The sequence below is a fragment of the Podarcis raffonei genome, chromosome 3 (assembly GCF_027172205.1).
Source record: "Podarcis raffonei isolate rPodRaf1 chromosome 3, rPodRaf1.pri, whole genome shotgun sequence".
Lineage (NCBI taxonomy): Eukaryota > Metazoa > Chordata > Lepidosauria > Squamata > Lacertidae > Podarcis > Podarcis raffonei.
Window position 1 is genome coordinate 56349674 of NC_070604.1, and position 14315 is coordinate 56363988.

Consider the following 14315-nt stretch of genomic DNA (forward strand, 5'->3'; position numbering starts at 1 on the left):
TAATTCCTCTCCATTTTCCCCACAAAAGTGAAAACCAAAAATAATGAGAGAGAGAGAGAGAGAGAAAGAAATAACTTTGGTTCATATAGCTAATTTTGTTGTTATGTTTTTAAAAGAAATCTCCAGAGTTGGTGTCTGTGGCAACCTAATTAACTGAAATTCAGATCTGCTGTGCTTCTAAATCTACACACCTAAAGCTGAAGGTTTAATACCTAATCCTAAACACATTTAATTAGGTAATCTTGGTGATTTGGGGCTTACTGTTACGGCTTACTTCCAAGTGTGCATAGGATCATAGACAAGCGGCCTAGCTGGACTTTAAAGTCAAGTTTACATAACCATTTCGAACTGACCTAAATATGACGCTACAAATTTTATATGGCATATAAATAATAGCATTAGTTATATCCAAAAACAATTTTCCAAGTTCCTTTTTGAAATACATTCTTGAATTACAGTAGTTACTACAAAATGCCATCTACACAATTATAGAAATACAACCTGAAATATGAAAATTGCTTGTACATTTCTTTCATGTTTTCTAATAGATAAAACTGCAGCTTTCATTCATTCATAATATATTTTTCAGCCCTTGGGATTGTCTCTCATATCTGTGGCAAATGGTTGTCATGACTAAATCAGCCTACTCAGTAACGCCATTGTTAACCACTTCTCTTAAAAGCTAGTATTAGTTAGCTTCACATAAAATATGTTGAACGGGACCATAGATAACTATTTTTTGCTGAAAATACCCATGCATATCTTACCTATTTTTTAAAAATGGCATTGTAAACCGATGGGCTCTTTAGCTACTTAAACAGCAGGCCTTGCATTATAACATTAGTTCAAATAATATAATACTGTGTCCTTATGGCTCACATAAATTTTGCCCATGGCATTTCGGTCTTTGGCTACCACCTCCTTTCATTCTTTAACCATGACTGAGACAAGAGAAGCCTGTCACCAGTAAGTAGAAGCTTCCTTCCAAATGCAGGTTTCCTTCTAGATTCTAGCAATTGTGTGTGGCTACTGTTTATGGTATCACCACATCCAGTGCTAAAAGATGAGCTCATGTCAGCAAAACAAGATCATCTTTGGATGTGCTGGGTATGTTCAGAAAGGGTGGTTGAATAGCTGAACTGCAAATGCTAGTAGTCACACTCCCTTGCACTGTGCATTTGATAGTATCATGAAAGGGGCCTATTTGTTTACAACTGAAAACTGTGAAGGCCTTCAGGAGAGGAGGAACCATGGCCAGTAAGTACATGTGCTGCTCCCCTTCACACTCCTGCCCAAGCATGCAGCTGCTGAGGGGGTTGTGGCCAGTGACATGATCCTGCTACCCTCATGCTTTCACTGAACATGTGGCGAAGTCTCAAAAGGACTCTGGAAGAATGCCAAAAGTTGCTGCAGAACATGGGCTTTATTCTTAGAAAATTGCTGAGCAAATGTTGAGCTTCAAGGGTTACACGTATACCTATGTACAAATTAAGATGCAGTAATTTCTTCCATTACTCAATTACTTAATTATTCCCCTTTATGAGGTTTTTAAAATAGTAACTCCACTTCAGCATATTTAGAGAATATTCTTGTTGTTCAGCTTTCCATTTCCAAAGAAGAATATCAGTCTTTTTTAAAAAAGCCAAGGGCTCTAAAAAATTGCTTATGCAAACAAGCTTTTAAAAAACACACTGCTATTTCAACGCTTCATTTAAATGAATTGGGAGGGGACGACGTTAACTGAAATAAATAAGTTTATAGGTAACAAACAAGAAGGTCAAATAAGTCCTAGAGAAAGGCTAAGAAAATACTGAGTGTCAGAGAGAACGTTGCACAGAAAAACTCCCTCCTCTATTTTGGTGATTTTCAATGGGTGCTGCATAACAAGGCGGAAATGTTTGCCTATTCAAGTGAGGGCAGGAATCATGCTTTTCACTCCGATTTGGCTTCATGATGGCATAATGTGGCCACATTTAACTGGCTGTGTGATTACTTGGTATTATCATACTGCCTATGTGAACCCTGACTGACTGTGATTATCTCAGAAAGAGCCCCATGTCTTTTTTTTTTTTTTTTTTTTAAGAAGACACCAAGGCTGCAGTCCAAGGAAATAAGAAAGTGTAAATAGTATGCAAAAGATAGAATAATATGAAGTCAGGACAGCTGTGAGCATTCTGTCCCTCAATGCCTAAATTTTTGTGGCCAAACATTTGGCAGAGTCTTGTTCCTAAGTGCTTTGCAAAGCTTCACTGTCTCTCTAACTGGGTTATCTTCCACAAGTAATGAAGGTAATGAGTAGATGATGGTAAGGACTTAATTTATATGAAGTTTATATTGCCTAATTTACAACCAATGTAAAAATTAAGTAACTTCTTCAATTTCTTTGTCCCAAAACTATACTGTTTACAAACAATGGGAGGAATTCAATGTCGTGGTAAGGTGATTGTTCTGTCAGGGCAAGTGTTTCCATCAGATAGAACAATTTGCCTCTCCTACCACCACACTCTGGGTTTCTCCCAACCCCTAGAGCCCGTTTTGGGAGGCACACGGGGGAGGAATAAGGGGGAGTCCTGTTGCACAAGCAGAAGACCTTGCACAGGGTTTTTGCTGACAGACTTGATTAGTTGATTCCTGCACATTAGTTCTATTTTAAGTCTCTTAAATATTTTTTCTTGGTCTATGGTGATGCTGCAGTGTCAAATTTATGGCAAAGTTCTGTTTATAAAACAGAAGATGCAACAGGGAAAAAATACTTTAACCATCAAGTCATCTTTAAGACATCTCTACAGCATAGCATGTTGAGTCAGTGTCTTATCACACTTTCAGTTGCTTCCTGGTGTGAAAGTAAATTGATTAGAATTATTTTTCACCATTCATGCCCTCATCTGCATAGAAACAAACAAAGCAATTCTTGAGTACAATACCACCTAATTAGACCTACTTTCTAATAACTGTAGTGGGGTTTGCAGTTGTTTGTATTTTAAATTCAAGCAATTTGTTTTATGTTGTAAGGACGGAGGACTAAGTACTTTCATGCTTACAAAGTTGTTTCAAGATAATACTTACAAATCTCCATTTGAAAACACTGAACAGTAGTTAAGATAAATACTAAAATAAATTTCCACAGACAGAAGTCAGGACAGTGTTGATCAAGAAACACCCATTTAAATAAATATATCTCTGGGGGAAAAATGACCAGAATAGGTTTTTCTTTTTTTGAAACAAGTACTATCATATGCAAATTGTATTTCAACATAAACCAACAATGTAAAATGGAGACATAACATATAAAACTGAAAATGGCAACCTTTTCAAAAGAAGCTCTTGCTCACTTTTAGCTATGACAGTTGGCAAGACCAGTCTATAGCTTTCTGAACATCAGGGCCAATTGTCATAAATAAGCAAAATGTACCTTATTCTCTTTTTTCCTTTCTCTTTCAAAAGGAAGCACTTCGTTGCTTTATATAATTGATTGTCAGAATAAAGTGACAGCAGGCTTGACTTGGCAGAAAGGATGTGTATACTTTAACACAGCAAAATAGAGCAGTCTGGATTACTAAGTGATTTTGGGTACATTGCTTCCTAATTCTAGAGCACTCCTATTGTAACTATCCACCAGGAACAATGACTTTCAGAACACATGAATTAAACATGTTTCTTTTAGCTTTTAAGCTTCCTGGGTGCTGGAGTGAGCTCCTGGAGAAATTTAAAGTAATTAGGTATTGATTATAAGGATGCAATATTCTCCTGCTCTTTCTGTGTGTGTTAAAAAAACCCTTTCTATCCTTTATGCTGGGGTGGCTAACCTTTTGGGTTGAATGACAGTGTTAACCCTTGGCCAACCCTCTGGGGTTGACACCACACTCTTGGGCATACACACATGAAGTGTACAGGCACACATGCAGCCTCCCCGCCTCACATGATCCACGAAGATGAACTATTTGGTATCAAGGAGAGACTAATTTTTGCATCCCCATCAGGGTGCTGGTTGGAGCCCACTCCAGCGAGGTGACCATTTTAATTTTGGCTTTTTCCACTGCTGCCAAAATCAATGGGGTCCTGAGGGGTCAGAAAAAAATTGCTTGTGGTGTGTTTGTCCAGGTCAGGTCCCAAGAATGGAGCAGTGGAAGGTTAGCCATCCATGTATGATGCACCCAGGTCACAAATGAACTTAATTGACAGTAAAGTTTCCACACTAATATAGTGCAGAAGAGGCTCACAGGATGACAGTTAAATTCTCAGGCCTGAACTTCTTATGCTTTATTGAAAATATAGGAGCTTATGTGCTGCTTTGTCTAAAAGGAACACTGATGATCAATGGACATCAATTTCTAAGTAAAATGACCTTTACCAAACTGAGATGGCAAGCATTGCAAGGTAGGCAGGCTACCTTTGTGTGTGCCTGCCCTCAAACAGTCCTTCTAAGGAGCCTCCATGTCATCATCCAGTTTTAATACCTACACATGGCAGGGCACTTAAAACTTTTTCCCCCTAGTAAAATTCTCAATACTGATCTTGTACCCTAAAGCTTTGCTGAAGGGGGGAAATGATACAGCAGTAACTGCAGTGCCTTCTTCTGACACTTAAATCTTTTGACTCCAGAAGACAATATGGATGCTTTTACAGACCATGTCAGAGGAAACAAAATCCAACATTTCCAACAGAAACACATTCTTCACAGCTTTGACCTACATTCAGTAGTTTTGAAGAAATCAGATCTCTTGTGCAGCACGTCCCGTTCTCTTCAAGTGACGACTGCTTCACCGGCATGAACTTACATGCAAACGCTTGAAACCCTTTGATCTGGCACACGGAGTGTGTCTTCCACTATGGCTCCTTAACATAAACACAAGGAACTAAAACCAGAGCAGCATTTAATAACTTAAGTCACTGTTGCCGTGAGCAAAACCTTTTATCACTGTGTAATGCAATTTTCTCCCATGTCTTGAGCATAGCAGTCTGATATTATAGTCCTCAATTCATCAATATCTTTTCGTAACTGACACACCTCTAAGAGTTTCTTTGAGAGAGTTTCTGTGCTGTGGTAATTCTCATCTTCAGATGAGCAGCTCATTGCTGAAATTATAATAAAAAGACAAAGACAGCTTAGGTAAACACACAGTTCAACACACCTAACTTTGATTTAAATATTCCAGCCAATGTTTGTTTTGGTACATTGAAAAGAAAGTATGAAAATGTGGCACTTTCCCTTCCACAAATGTGGAAGAAAATGGTTTTTTTTATACTGGTTTCTTGCCAACAATGCAACAAGAATGGAAACATTCAGAAAGTGATTTTGGTTAATACCCCCCCCCCAAATTAACAATGCTGCTGCTCTAAATGTGAAGTTTCCCACTTCAGGACAAGGTTTACTCTACTTCAGATGTGGGTCAGAATCAATGTTGCGCCGACAGATGCAAAGGCACCCCCCTTCCTCACAGCCACCCAACCAATCTGCTTGAGAGGGTCCCCCAACCCTCTAGCAGATTCTTGGTTGTGTGCGTGTAAGGATAATTCCCATTTGCAGAAGCAAGAATCAGTTGTGCAGGTGGGACACGACCCCTGACCACTTAGAGGCCACAGAGAATGTTATGCACATTGGGTATGCTGTTGAAAAGCTACAAGGGGCTCAAGCAAATAAGAGGATCAGCTTCTGAAAAGCAGTTTTCCATGCACTGTTTTTAGCTCACCAATGCAGAACACCAGCATTTAGCCTACACAGTTGCTCTTACAATATCTGTTGCTTTCTTTGAGATGAGCTGCTTTGCATACATCATCATCATCATCATTATTATTCCACTGCTGTACAGTTTTTACAAGGGCCATAAGCTTTAATTGGCATTAGTAGGTGAGGCTATGAGTTAAGGCTCACGTGCATATTTCCGAAGTGATTTTAGCTGCAGCATGTTGCAGTGTATAATGGTGAATGGAATAATAATCATGATGTATGAATCTGATTTCTTGAATTGCTGGTGTAAACGGAACTGGACTTTACCTTATTTTTGCAGAGCTGTTCACTGTATCCATTGCTAGTCACCACCAACCTTCCTCCATTTTATTATTTATGTATGTGTTAAAATTATAAAAAAATGTACAAGGTGGCCAAAAAACAACAACCCCAAATAATTCACAAACAAATAAGCAATATAAAAATCACATAAGAGCAGACAAAAAATAACAGCAAGTTTAAAATATAACTAATTAGGAATGCAGGTTGAAATACAGAGCAGCAGAGTAAACAAAACCAGACCAGTAGGCCCAACATCTGTGTAAATTAAAAGGGGTTGCCTGTTGGCAGAAGGCCATCAACAAGTGAGCCAAGCAAGACTAGTACTGAGACAGAAAATAAGGGCAGGAAGGTGGCTTGTAGGGGAGCTACAAGGAGACAACCATTGTAATACGCCTTCCCACAGATTCTGGAAGTACAGAAAAGTCTAATAATTCCTGCATTCTTTTTACCATCCATAAATGTAACCTGTCTTGTTTTATTTTACTGTTACGGTATGTTCTAATCTTGAGTAGGTAAGAAGCAATTTTTAAAAAATCTTGTGGTTACTAAATGCCAAACCGGAAGGTTTCTGTTTGGTTGTCAACATTATAATTATAAAGTACAAGTCACACCCCGCAAACTTGCTCTTTCTCCCTGGCCAAATTCCTGGATTTTACTTGTACAGATATGTCTTCTCATTGTTCAAATCACTTACATCTGATTCCCAGCAGTAAGGACAGGTTAGGCTCCTTGCCCTGAGCTCTGTGGGTAAGAATACTGCAAAGTGCTTTCAAGTCAAATAAACAGTGAGACATTTCCTTGAATAACTGATCAGCCACAGGTAGTTTTTCAGCCACTGGCTGTCTGGACAGCTCCATCTGATGAATCTGTTCCCTCAAAGATGCATTTTCTTCCATAAATCTTTGGTTCTTAATTAGGGAGATAGAAAATAAAAATGCAGACATTTATTCACTGGTTCTGTTTATTAGAAAAATTATATAAATAACAGGCATAAGTTATTTCGGAAGCTGTTGTCCATTTTAATGAAAATGAACTCTGTCTTCAGAGCCAGTCTATCTCTGAAAACGAAATGGTGTGGGAAAGCAATAAAGAATGCTCATCACCATTAAATTCTGCTTGTGAATGTCTAAAGGCATCTTGAAAATGGCTGTTGGAAACAGAAGGCTGGGCTTGGAAGACTTTTATTTAATCCAGCAAGGCATGTTTACAATATACTTTTTAAGGAATATTCCCAGAAGATTTCTCAATCATGCACACAATTCAATAAATGACAAAATGTGTTTTATTACCCTAGACAGGGAATGACAAACAATTAACTGCACATGATGCATCTTCCCTCCACCACAAAAAAAATAAATAAATAAACGTATTATGGGGTCAGGATAAGTCTCACAATCCCCATGTTTAAACTGATAAGTTGCCTTAGCATTTCATCTTGAAATGTAAGTTTCTAGTATAGGTTCAATTAATATCAAAGTCTTAAGTATGCATTCCAAAAGATCAAGATGACAATACTTGCTTGCTATAGGATATAAAATATAGAAAAGCCTTCAGAAAGTGTGCACAGGGTCATATTTTTAGATGTAGATTCCATTTCTGGATAAAGTTTATTACTGGGATTCAAAGAGTGACACTGGGTACACCCAAAGGTTTGGCTTATTAGTGGAATTTCTGACATTCCCTCTCCCCTCCAGCAGCAACACACAATGCTATATCATAAATTGCCCCCCCTCTAAAAGTGAGTTGCCATATAGTCCTGTGGTGTGGGAAACACAACTCCTCTGTGAACAAGCAGGACTATCTGCCCAGTTTTTTGGTTCCTGGCCTAAATGTGTAAAAAGGCTGTTGCTGCTACATGAGCTGTGAGTCCTTGTATCCTTCATCTTATGGTAAGCAACTGGTGGTCCTTCTCCATCACCAGACTAGAGATCAGTGAGGACAGTGCCAATCACCTGTTAGGACTGGAATGTGAACACCATATCCAGTCACAGTATTTCTCCTTCAAGCGACAGATCAGCTGTTTGTGACAACGATTGTTATACTGAGAATATCACCACTTACCTTGTAGTGTCCAGAGTTTCTTATCTTTAAGAGAAATTATTGTTTCTCGTATTGTTACGCCTCATCCCTTCTCAGGAATGCAATTTGATGATGAATTTATAGAATAGAACAAAATGGTGACAATGGTAGACAACTGGCTCAATAGATGCGATCTCAAATACTTACTTCAAGTAGCGTCTTTTGTAGCTGCTGTACACTCTTATCCTTTTCTTCAAGTTCACTTTTCTGTTTTTGAATTGTCACTTTTCCTTGCAAAAGCTTATCTTGCATAGACTAGGGGGCAAAAAAAGAGAAAATCACCTTAAAGCATGTAGTCCAGTAAGCTGATAGCTCAAACACTGCTGATGCATCTATTCATGGAGGGGGCAGCATTTCAGCTTCAGCCAATGCTCAATAATGCTGGGGCAGAACCAGCAGTGGCTGCAAAAGTAGCCCTTTGCCTTTACTTCTATGGGATAGAGAGGCAGGGGATGTGAGGGCTTTAGTGAATGCTCAGGAAGGGCTATAGCTCAGTGGTCTTGCATGCAAAAAGCCAAAGGTTTAATCCCCAGCTTCTCTAGGTGGGCTGGAAATGTCAGGAATGCTGGAGCACTGCTGCCAGTCAGTGTAGATAATATTGAGTTAGATGGACCAATGTTGTGACTTGCACACAATGGTGTGAGGCAGATTCCTATGTTCTATGTACAGCTTCTGCTTCTCTTGTGAACGACAGCCAAAGAAACACACACACATACACACTCACTTCCCGGTGTCTTAAAACCAGTTTCCTTCCACAAACTTATTGGATGTACCTAGGCATGTACTTAAATAACCACTAACAAGTGAACTTTAGTGGTGTGCCTAAGCTGAATCATATTATGCTTGGAAACCTGATTCATCAGAATGCACATCCCGTAATAAGGATTCAATCTAGCTATATCCCCAAGGTCTGCTAAATACCCAGGAGTTTCACTTAGCCCTCTACAGTGTTTAGCATAGGGGAATAAGAATGGGAACTGCTTGGCTTCTATGGATGGGAGTGTTTACCCTGTAACAGTTGTGGGATTTATCATTAATACTACCCTATCAAGGAACCTCTTTAGCTTTACTTATGTAATAGCTACACAAAACATGCCTTCAAACAAATACAGGGAAAGGAAAGAACTAGGCTCAACTAACACCTAACTTTTACAGTGGTACCTCGGGTTAAGTACTTAATTCTTTCCGGAGATCCGTTCTTAACGTGAAACTGTTCTTAACCTGAAGCACCACTTTAGCTGATGGGGCCTCCTGCTGCCGCTGCACCACCACCGCACAATTTCTGTTCTCATCCTGAAGCAAAGTTCTTAACCTGAGGTACTATTTCTGGGTTAGCGGAGTCTGTAACCTGAAGCATCTGTAACCCAAGGTACCACTGTATGTTATGCATTCTTTTTGCATCTAAATTTACAATTGCCAAATGAGAAACTGAATTATGGGGAATGAGAGGTCCCCTCAGTCAAGCACTGGAGATCCAATACCCATAGAGGATCCTTTAGGGCGAGATGGTCGTTCATGGTGGGTCAGCTTTCCACTCCCACCCTCAGTTTTTACTTCTGCAGTGCTCAAAGGAACCAGGGCAGTCTCTGAAATCCCCAAAGGTGTCCAAGAGTGGGCTTAGTTTGCAAAGCCCTCTGGACAACTGGCAGGTAAAGGGTTTGTCTGACTAAGAGCACTTCTCCCTCACATTTGCAGCAGCCGTGTGTGTGTGTGTGTGTGTGTGTGTGTGTTATCTATCAATCATCACTTGAAATCCAGGACTGAAAATCTCAGAAGACAAAAGATCCACTCATCTGTCCAAATCATACTTTTTGAGAGGTTCAAATTAGCTGGAAAAATACCACCAATGAATTTTAAATAGCCTTATTCTGCACTGTGTCTCAAATTATTGTTCAACACAATCTGTTCCAAACTTTCTTCTTTTTTTATTACATATCTTAACCACAAAGTGTCAAATTTATGCTAATTTAATCCATGACTAGCAGGATGGAATTCTTTTCAAGTTTAGTTTCCCATTATTTAAAATACAGCAAAGCTTCACACCATGGGACAGAAATACAGCTACCAATTCTACAGTTCAGTTTCTGGCTTTTAACACTTTCAGATATTGGGGAGGGGTGGGGACACAATCTTTCCTGGCTGTGAATTAATTGCTTCATAGCCTCTGAGAGCTGAGCAGCAATTAGTTTGGGTCCCAAGAGACTCAAGTCAACCATGGTTAGGACTTCCCATCCCTGCATGCTGCAGTGCCATGAGCCATGGCTGGAGTAACGCGGATCCCCTGACCTCAACAGCCCTTGGAAAAGGAAAGAGGAACTGATTTGCTTCTAGACCAAGGTCCCTCTTTCCCCTTAGTTCTTGCTTCTCTTCATGCTGTCCCTCCCTGCCCACAATTTCCTCTCCACATATCCTGCTTGCTTCTGGTGCTTGTTTGCCTACCACTGTCAGTTTAGCTATTCAGGTTCTTTCCCACAACCCTGCTCCTCTTCTCATTATTCAGCAAACTGGCCATTTCTTGATATTTATATAACCCACAAATAATATAAATAACTTTTAAAAACAGCTAAACATCACTCCTACTTTGCACGAAGTGCTGACTTGATGTTTAGTATACAATTGCTAGGTTTTGAGAAATGCAGCCATGTAATATAACTGTTCCTACTTTGACAGAAGTTATTTTTTTCTTCTGCTCAACGTGTAGGTTAGTCAACTGCAATATCACATATATTCATGCTTGTGCTTTGCTGGTTTTATTTGGCTGGAATCTAGAGTGTTCAAATTGTTGTACTCTAGGCATTAATAAAAGTTAAGCTGCAAAGGATGACAAGTTCCAACTCATTCTCCTCTTGTAAAGCTTTCAAAGGGGATTTCCCCTACTTTATGTTATTCTCCATCCAAGCATGCTGTATTATTGTGTGCTGAGGTTTACCCATATACTCTGATGACTGCATCCTTAAGCAAAGCCTAGCGTCCATTTCCAGTTGACTGCAATAAATTCCCTCTGAATAAAATTGGAGTTTAGACTTGTGCTATGATGTTACTGTGCTACAGGATACCATGTCTTGGGAAAGTATGTTCAGTTTTATGTTTCAGATTAGCAAAAGGCAATGCTTGGGAGGGATTTCACACGTTACTGTAACATACAGTGGCATTTTGGGAATATACTTTATGGGACATGCCTTATTAACTACAAGATCAAACTAATTATCTGGCATTTAATAAAGATCTACAATCATACCATAGAATTACGAAGTTCAATCTAAAAGTAAGGTGGAACGTGTACAGAAAACTTATCTATGTGATGTTATGCACGGATAACTTCACATAAATCAGATATGTAGGGTTTCCTGGATGAAATGGATCCTTTTTTCATTTGGCTTCAATCTTAATTACAGGATACAGTGTGTCTTGGCTGTTCTACTGGACAACCTGTGTTGGAAACCAAACAGGAGGAATGCATTCCTTTTGCTTCTGCTGGACATTTCAATCACCTTCAGTACCACTGACCATGGTATGGGCTGCCTGGCTCAGATGGGTCTTGCTTTGCCATGCTCTAATCCTTTTGGCAGGAGAATTTCTTAGGACAGTACTAACAGACTTCTGTTTTGCATCTTGAACATTAGCCTATGGTGTCCACAAGGGGATCCGTCTTCCAGTATGCTGATCAACATCCATATGAAACCGCTGGGAGACATGATTTGGACTTCAATATCATCAATACGTTGATGACATCTTACTCTTTCCAACTGACTCCAAGAAGACTGTTGAAGTATTGTTCCTACTAATGAAGCAACTCCAACCTGAGTCACACAGGTACATTTTTTTTTTTTTAGAACAACCAGCTGAATGTTTAAATTGGTCTCATACAGGGCTGGGCGATGTATCACAAGGCAAACATCACAGTCTGGTGATACACTGATGTTGAAACAACGAGCTGCATTGGCCCCAGCCCCGCAAGGCAGTTTCACCCCAATGCACTGGGGGGCTGGCACAGCTTGTTCCCAGCTCATGCATGAGGTATTGGGGTTCCTCAACTGAGGAGGGGGGCAGGAGCAGTTCAACAGAGCCCCCACGTCAGCTCTGCTAAACTGTTTCGCTAAGGAGTGTGTGGCTACCCATGCCTCAGCAGAGCAGTTTAAAGAAGCCAAGTAATGAACAAGTTGTACCAGCTGTTGATGCAGCTTGCTCCTCCCTCTGCAGTATGAGGGGTGGAGTGTGATGGTGGTATATCGCAGGTGAAACCACTGCCACTCACAAGTCCCTCTGCTACCAGCGGCCCTGGCAGCAGAGGGAGTCAGGAGCAGTGGCAGTTTCACCTGCGATATACTGCCAGATAAAGCTGCCATCATGCTCTGCCCCTCATACCAGTCCTGGGTAATATGTCACCCAGGCCAAAGGAGCCATTTTCACAATAAATTCAACCTGAGATTATTTTCAGATGAGTTGAACCTCTGAAATAATCCACAGAAATCACACCCAAACAATTGTTCAAGGAACTGAGTAAATCTTTTACTGTTTTGGGACATGGTCAATCACCAGACAGCTTCTCTACGTTGGTTTTTTCTTAATTTTAAAAATAATATTTCTAACATTCCTTGCTGCATTTTATAATGCTTCCATTAAACAGTTTGTAGATTATTAATTAAAGACCTGCTCACATATGCTATCGTTTGGTTTTAAAAATCACTTGTCTTATCAAAACTTGATCATACTAACATATTTTGCATGCATGCCTGTCTTGTCTGAAGGTTAATCCACACTTTGCCTTTATTATTTATAGAATTTGTATGCCACCCTATAACCAGAGGTCTCAGGGCGGTTCACAGAACAAGATCAACATAACACAATATATATACACAATCAAAATAAAACAACAACCCAGTAACACCCCCCCTTAATATTTTGTTCAGTTTGTAGTGTTCATACATAATTTTTGTGCTGATGTTACGATTGCTGGAATCTCTATTGATGGTCTTGTGGTATGAATAAGGGGGAAAGGGGTGTATTGCTTCTGCTGCCTCAGCTTGTTTTGACAGCTGGATGAGGGCAGCAGGCCCATGGGCTCCAGTGGTGAAGAAATGCTTCCTATGTGCACATGATTCTGCCTGTGTTTTAAAGGTGGCTGAAACAAGCAAGTGCCAGGCAGGCCTGGGCAATGTATTACCCAGGACCGGTATGAGGGCCAGACAGCAATGACTGTTCACTCAACGATATATCGCGGGTGAAACAGCAGCTGCTCCCGAGTCCTCCTGCCTCCAGAGAGACTCAGGAGCGACTGCTGTTTCACCTGCAATATACCGCTGGGTGAAACAGCCCTCTGGCTCTCATACCACCAGCAGACGGCTTTTTTAAACTGCTCCACTCAGTTGAGCAATTTAACAAAGCCCCACAGGGGCTTGAATAGCTGAGAAGCAGGCAATTGAAGGCAGCCTGCTTCTCAGCTGATCAACTCCCCCCCCCCCACCTCTCACAGGCAGCTGCTAAGGCGGAGGGAGGGGGTTGAAGCCACACAGATGGCGCATTCCTGTGGTGGCCTCATCAACTGCTGCCTTTGCATGGGACAGATAGGTAGCCCACCTGTGTGAAAGCAGAGGGAGCCCTGAGAATGGGGCCTGACAGTCACCGCTGTCCAGCTGCCTTCGCCCAGGAGGGTGGGCTGCATCTTTTCTCCTGGACCTGGGAGCCCACCACTCTAGCTGCATCTGGCCCCGGATGAAACTACCTCGGCAGCAGTGGTGACAGTTTCACTCCGGTGCCTCGCAGGGCTGGAGCCAATGCAGCTTATTCCACCCTTTCAACATCACAGTGTATCACCAGATTGCAGTGTTGAAAACCTAACATTGCCTAGCCCTAGACCTCAGCTTTAATTCTTGTCATGCATTTCTTCTTCCCTGCATTATGTTTATGTGAAGGTTGTGGCATCATTCAAGTATTCAGAGCATTTATATGAAGCCATTCTGTCTTGGGAACCCAAAGCAGATTACAAATAAAAGCACAACTACCATTAAACAGTGTAATATTGTAGATTACTGCTGTCTCATGAAGCTCCTACGGCCAACCCTTCTTTTCATGGAGAGGATGCATCTTCATCAATAGTAAGGCTAAGGTTAAACGCCTCAAAAACACAATTCATTACCTGAATCTCTAAAGTCATCTCGGCAATCTGATTCTCTTGATTGTCTATGACCTGTTAGGAGAAGAACACACAAAAATGCTCTTTGTATCT

The 14315-nt window shown here is 40.6% G+C and overlaps 2 protein-coding genes across 10 annotated transcripts in view; one reads left to right on the plus strand and one right to left on the minus strand.

The window, feature by feature from the left end:
• Nucleotides 1–14315, plus strand: part of PLN (phospholamban) — a 71681-nt gene that overhangs the window by 18480 nt on the left and 38886 nt on the right. For all 4 annotated transcript variants that reach the window (XR_008329518.1, XR_008329519.1, XR_008329517.1 and 1 more), the window contains one exon: nt 11713–11902. The gene's annotated coding sequence lies outside the window, so the exon portion shown is untranslated. The remainder of the gene's footprint in view (nt 1–11712; nt 11903–14315) is intronic.
• Nucleotides 4858–14315, minus strand: part of CEP85L (centrosomal protein 85 like) — a 93574-nt gene continuing 84116 nt past the window's right edge. For all 6 annotated transcript variants that reach the window (XM_053381777.1, XM_053381776.1, XM_053381780.1 and 3 more), the window contains 4 exons: nt 14226–14276; nt 8237–8344; nt 6705–6918; nt 4858–5076 (listed from right to left, as the gene is read on the minus strand). In XM_053381777.1, coding sequence (XP_053237752.1) covers nt 4916–5076; nt 6705–6918; nt 8237–8344; nt 14226–14276 — 534 coding nt within the window. In that variant the 3' untranslated portion in view covers nt 4858–4915. The remainder of the gene's footprint in view (nt 5077–6704; nt 6919–8236; nt 8345–14225; nt 14277–14315) is intronic.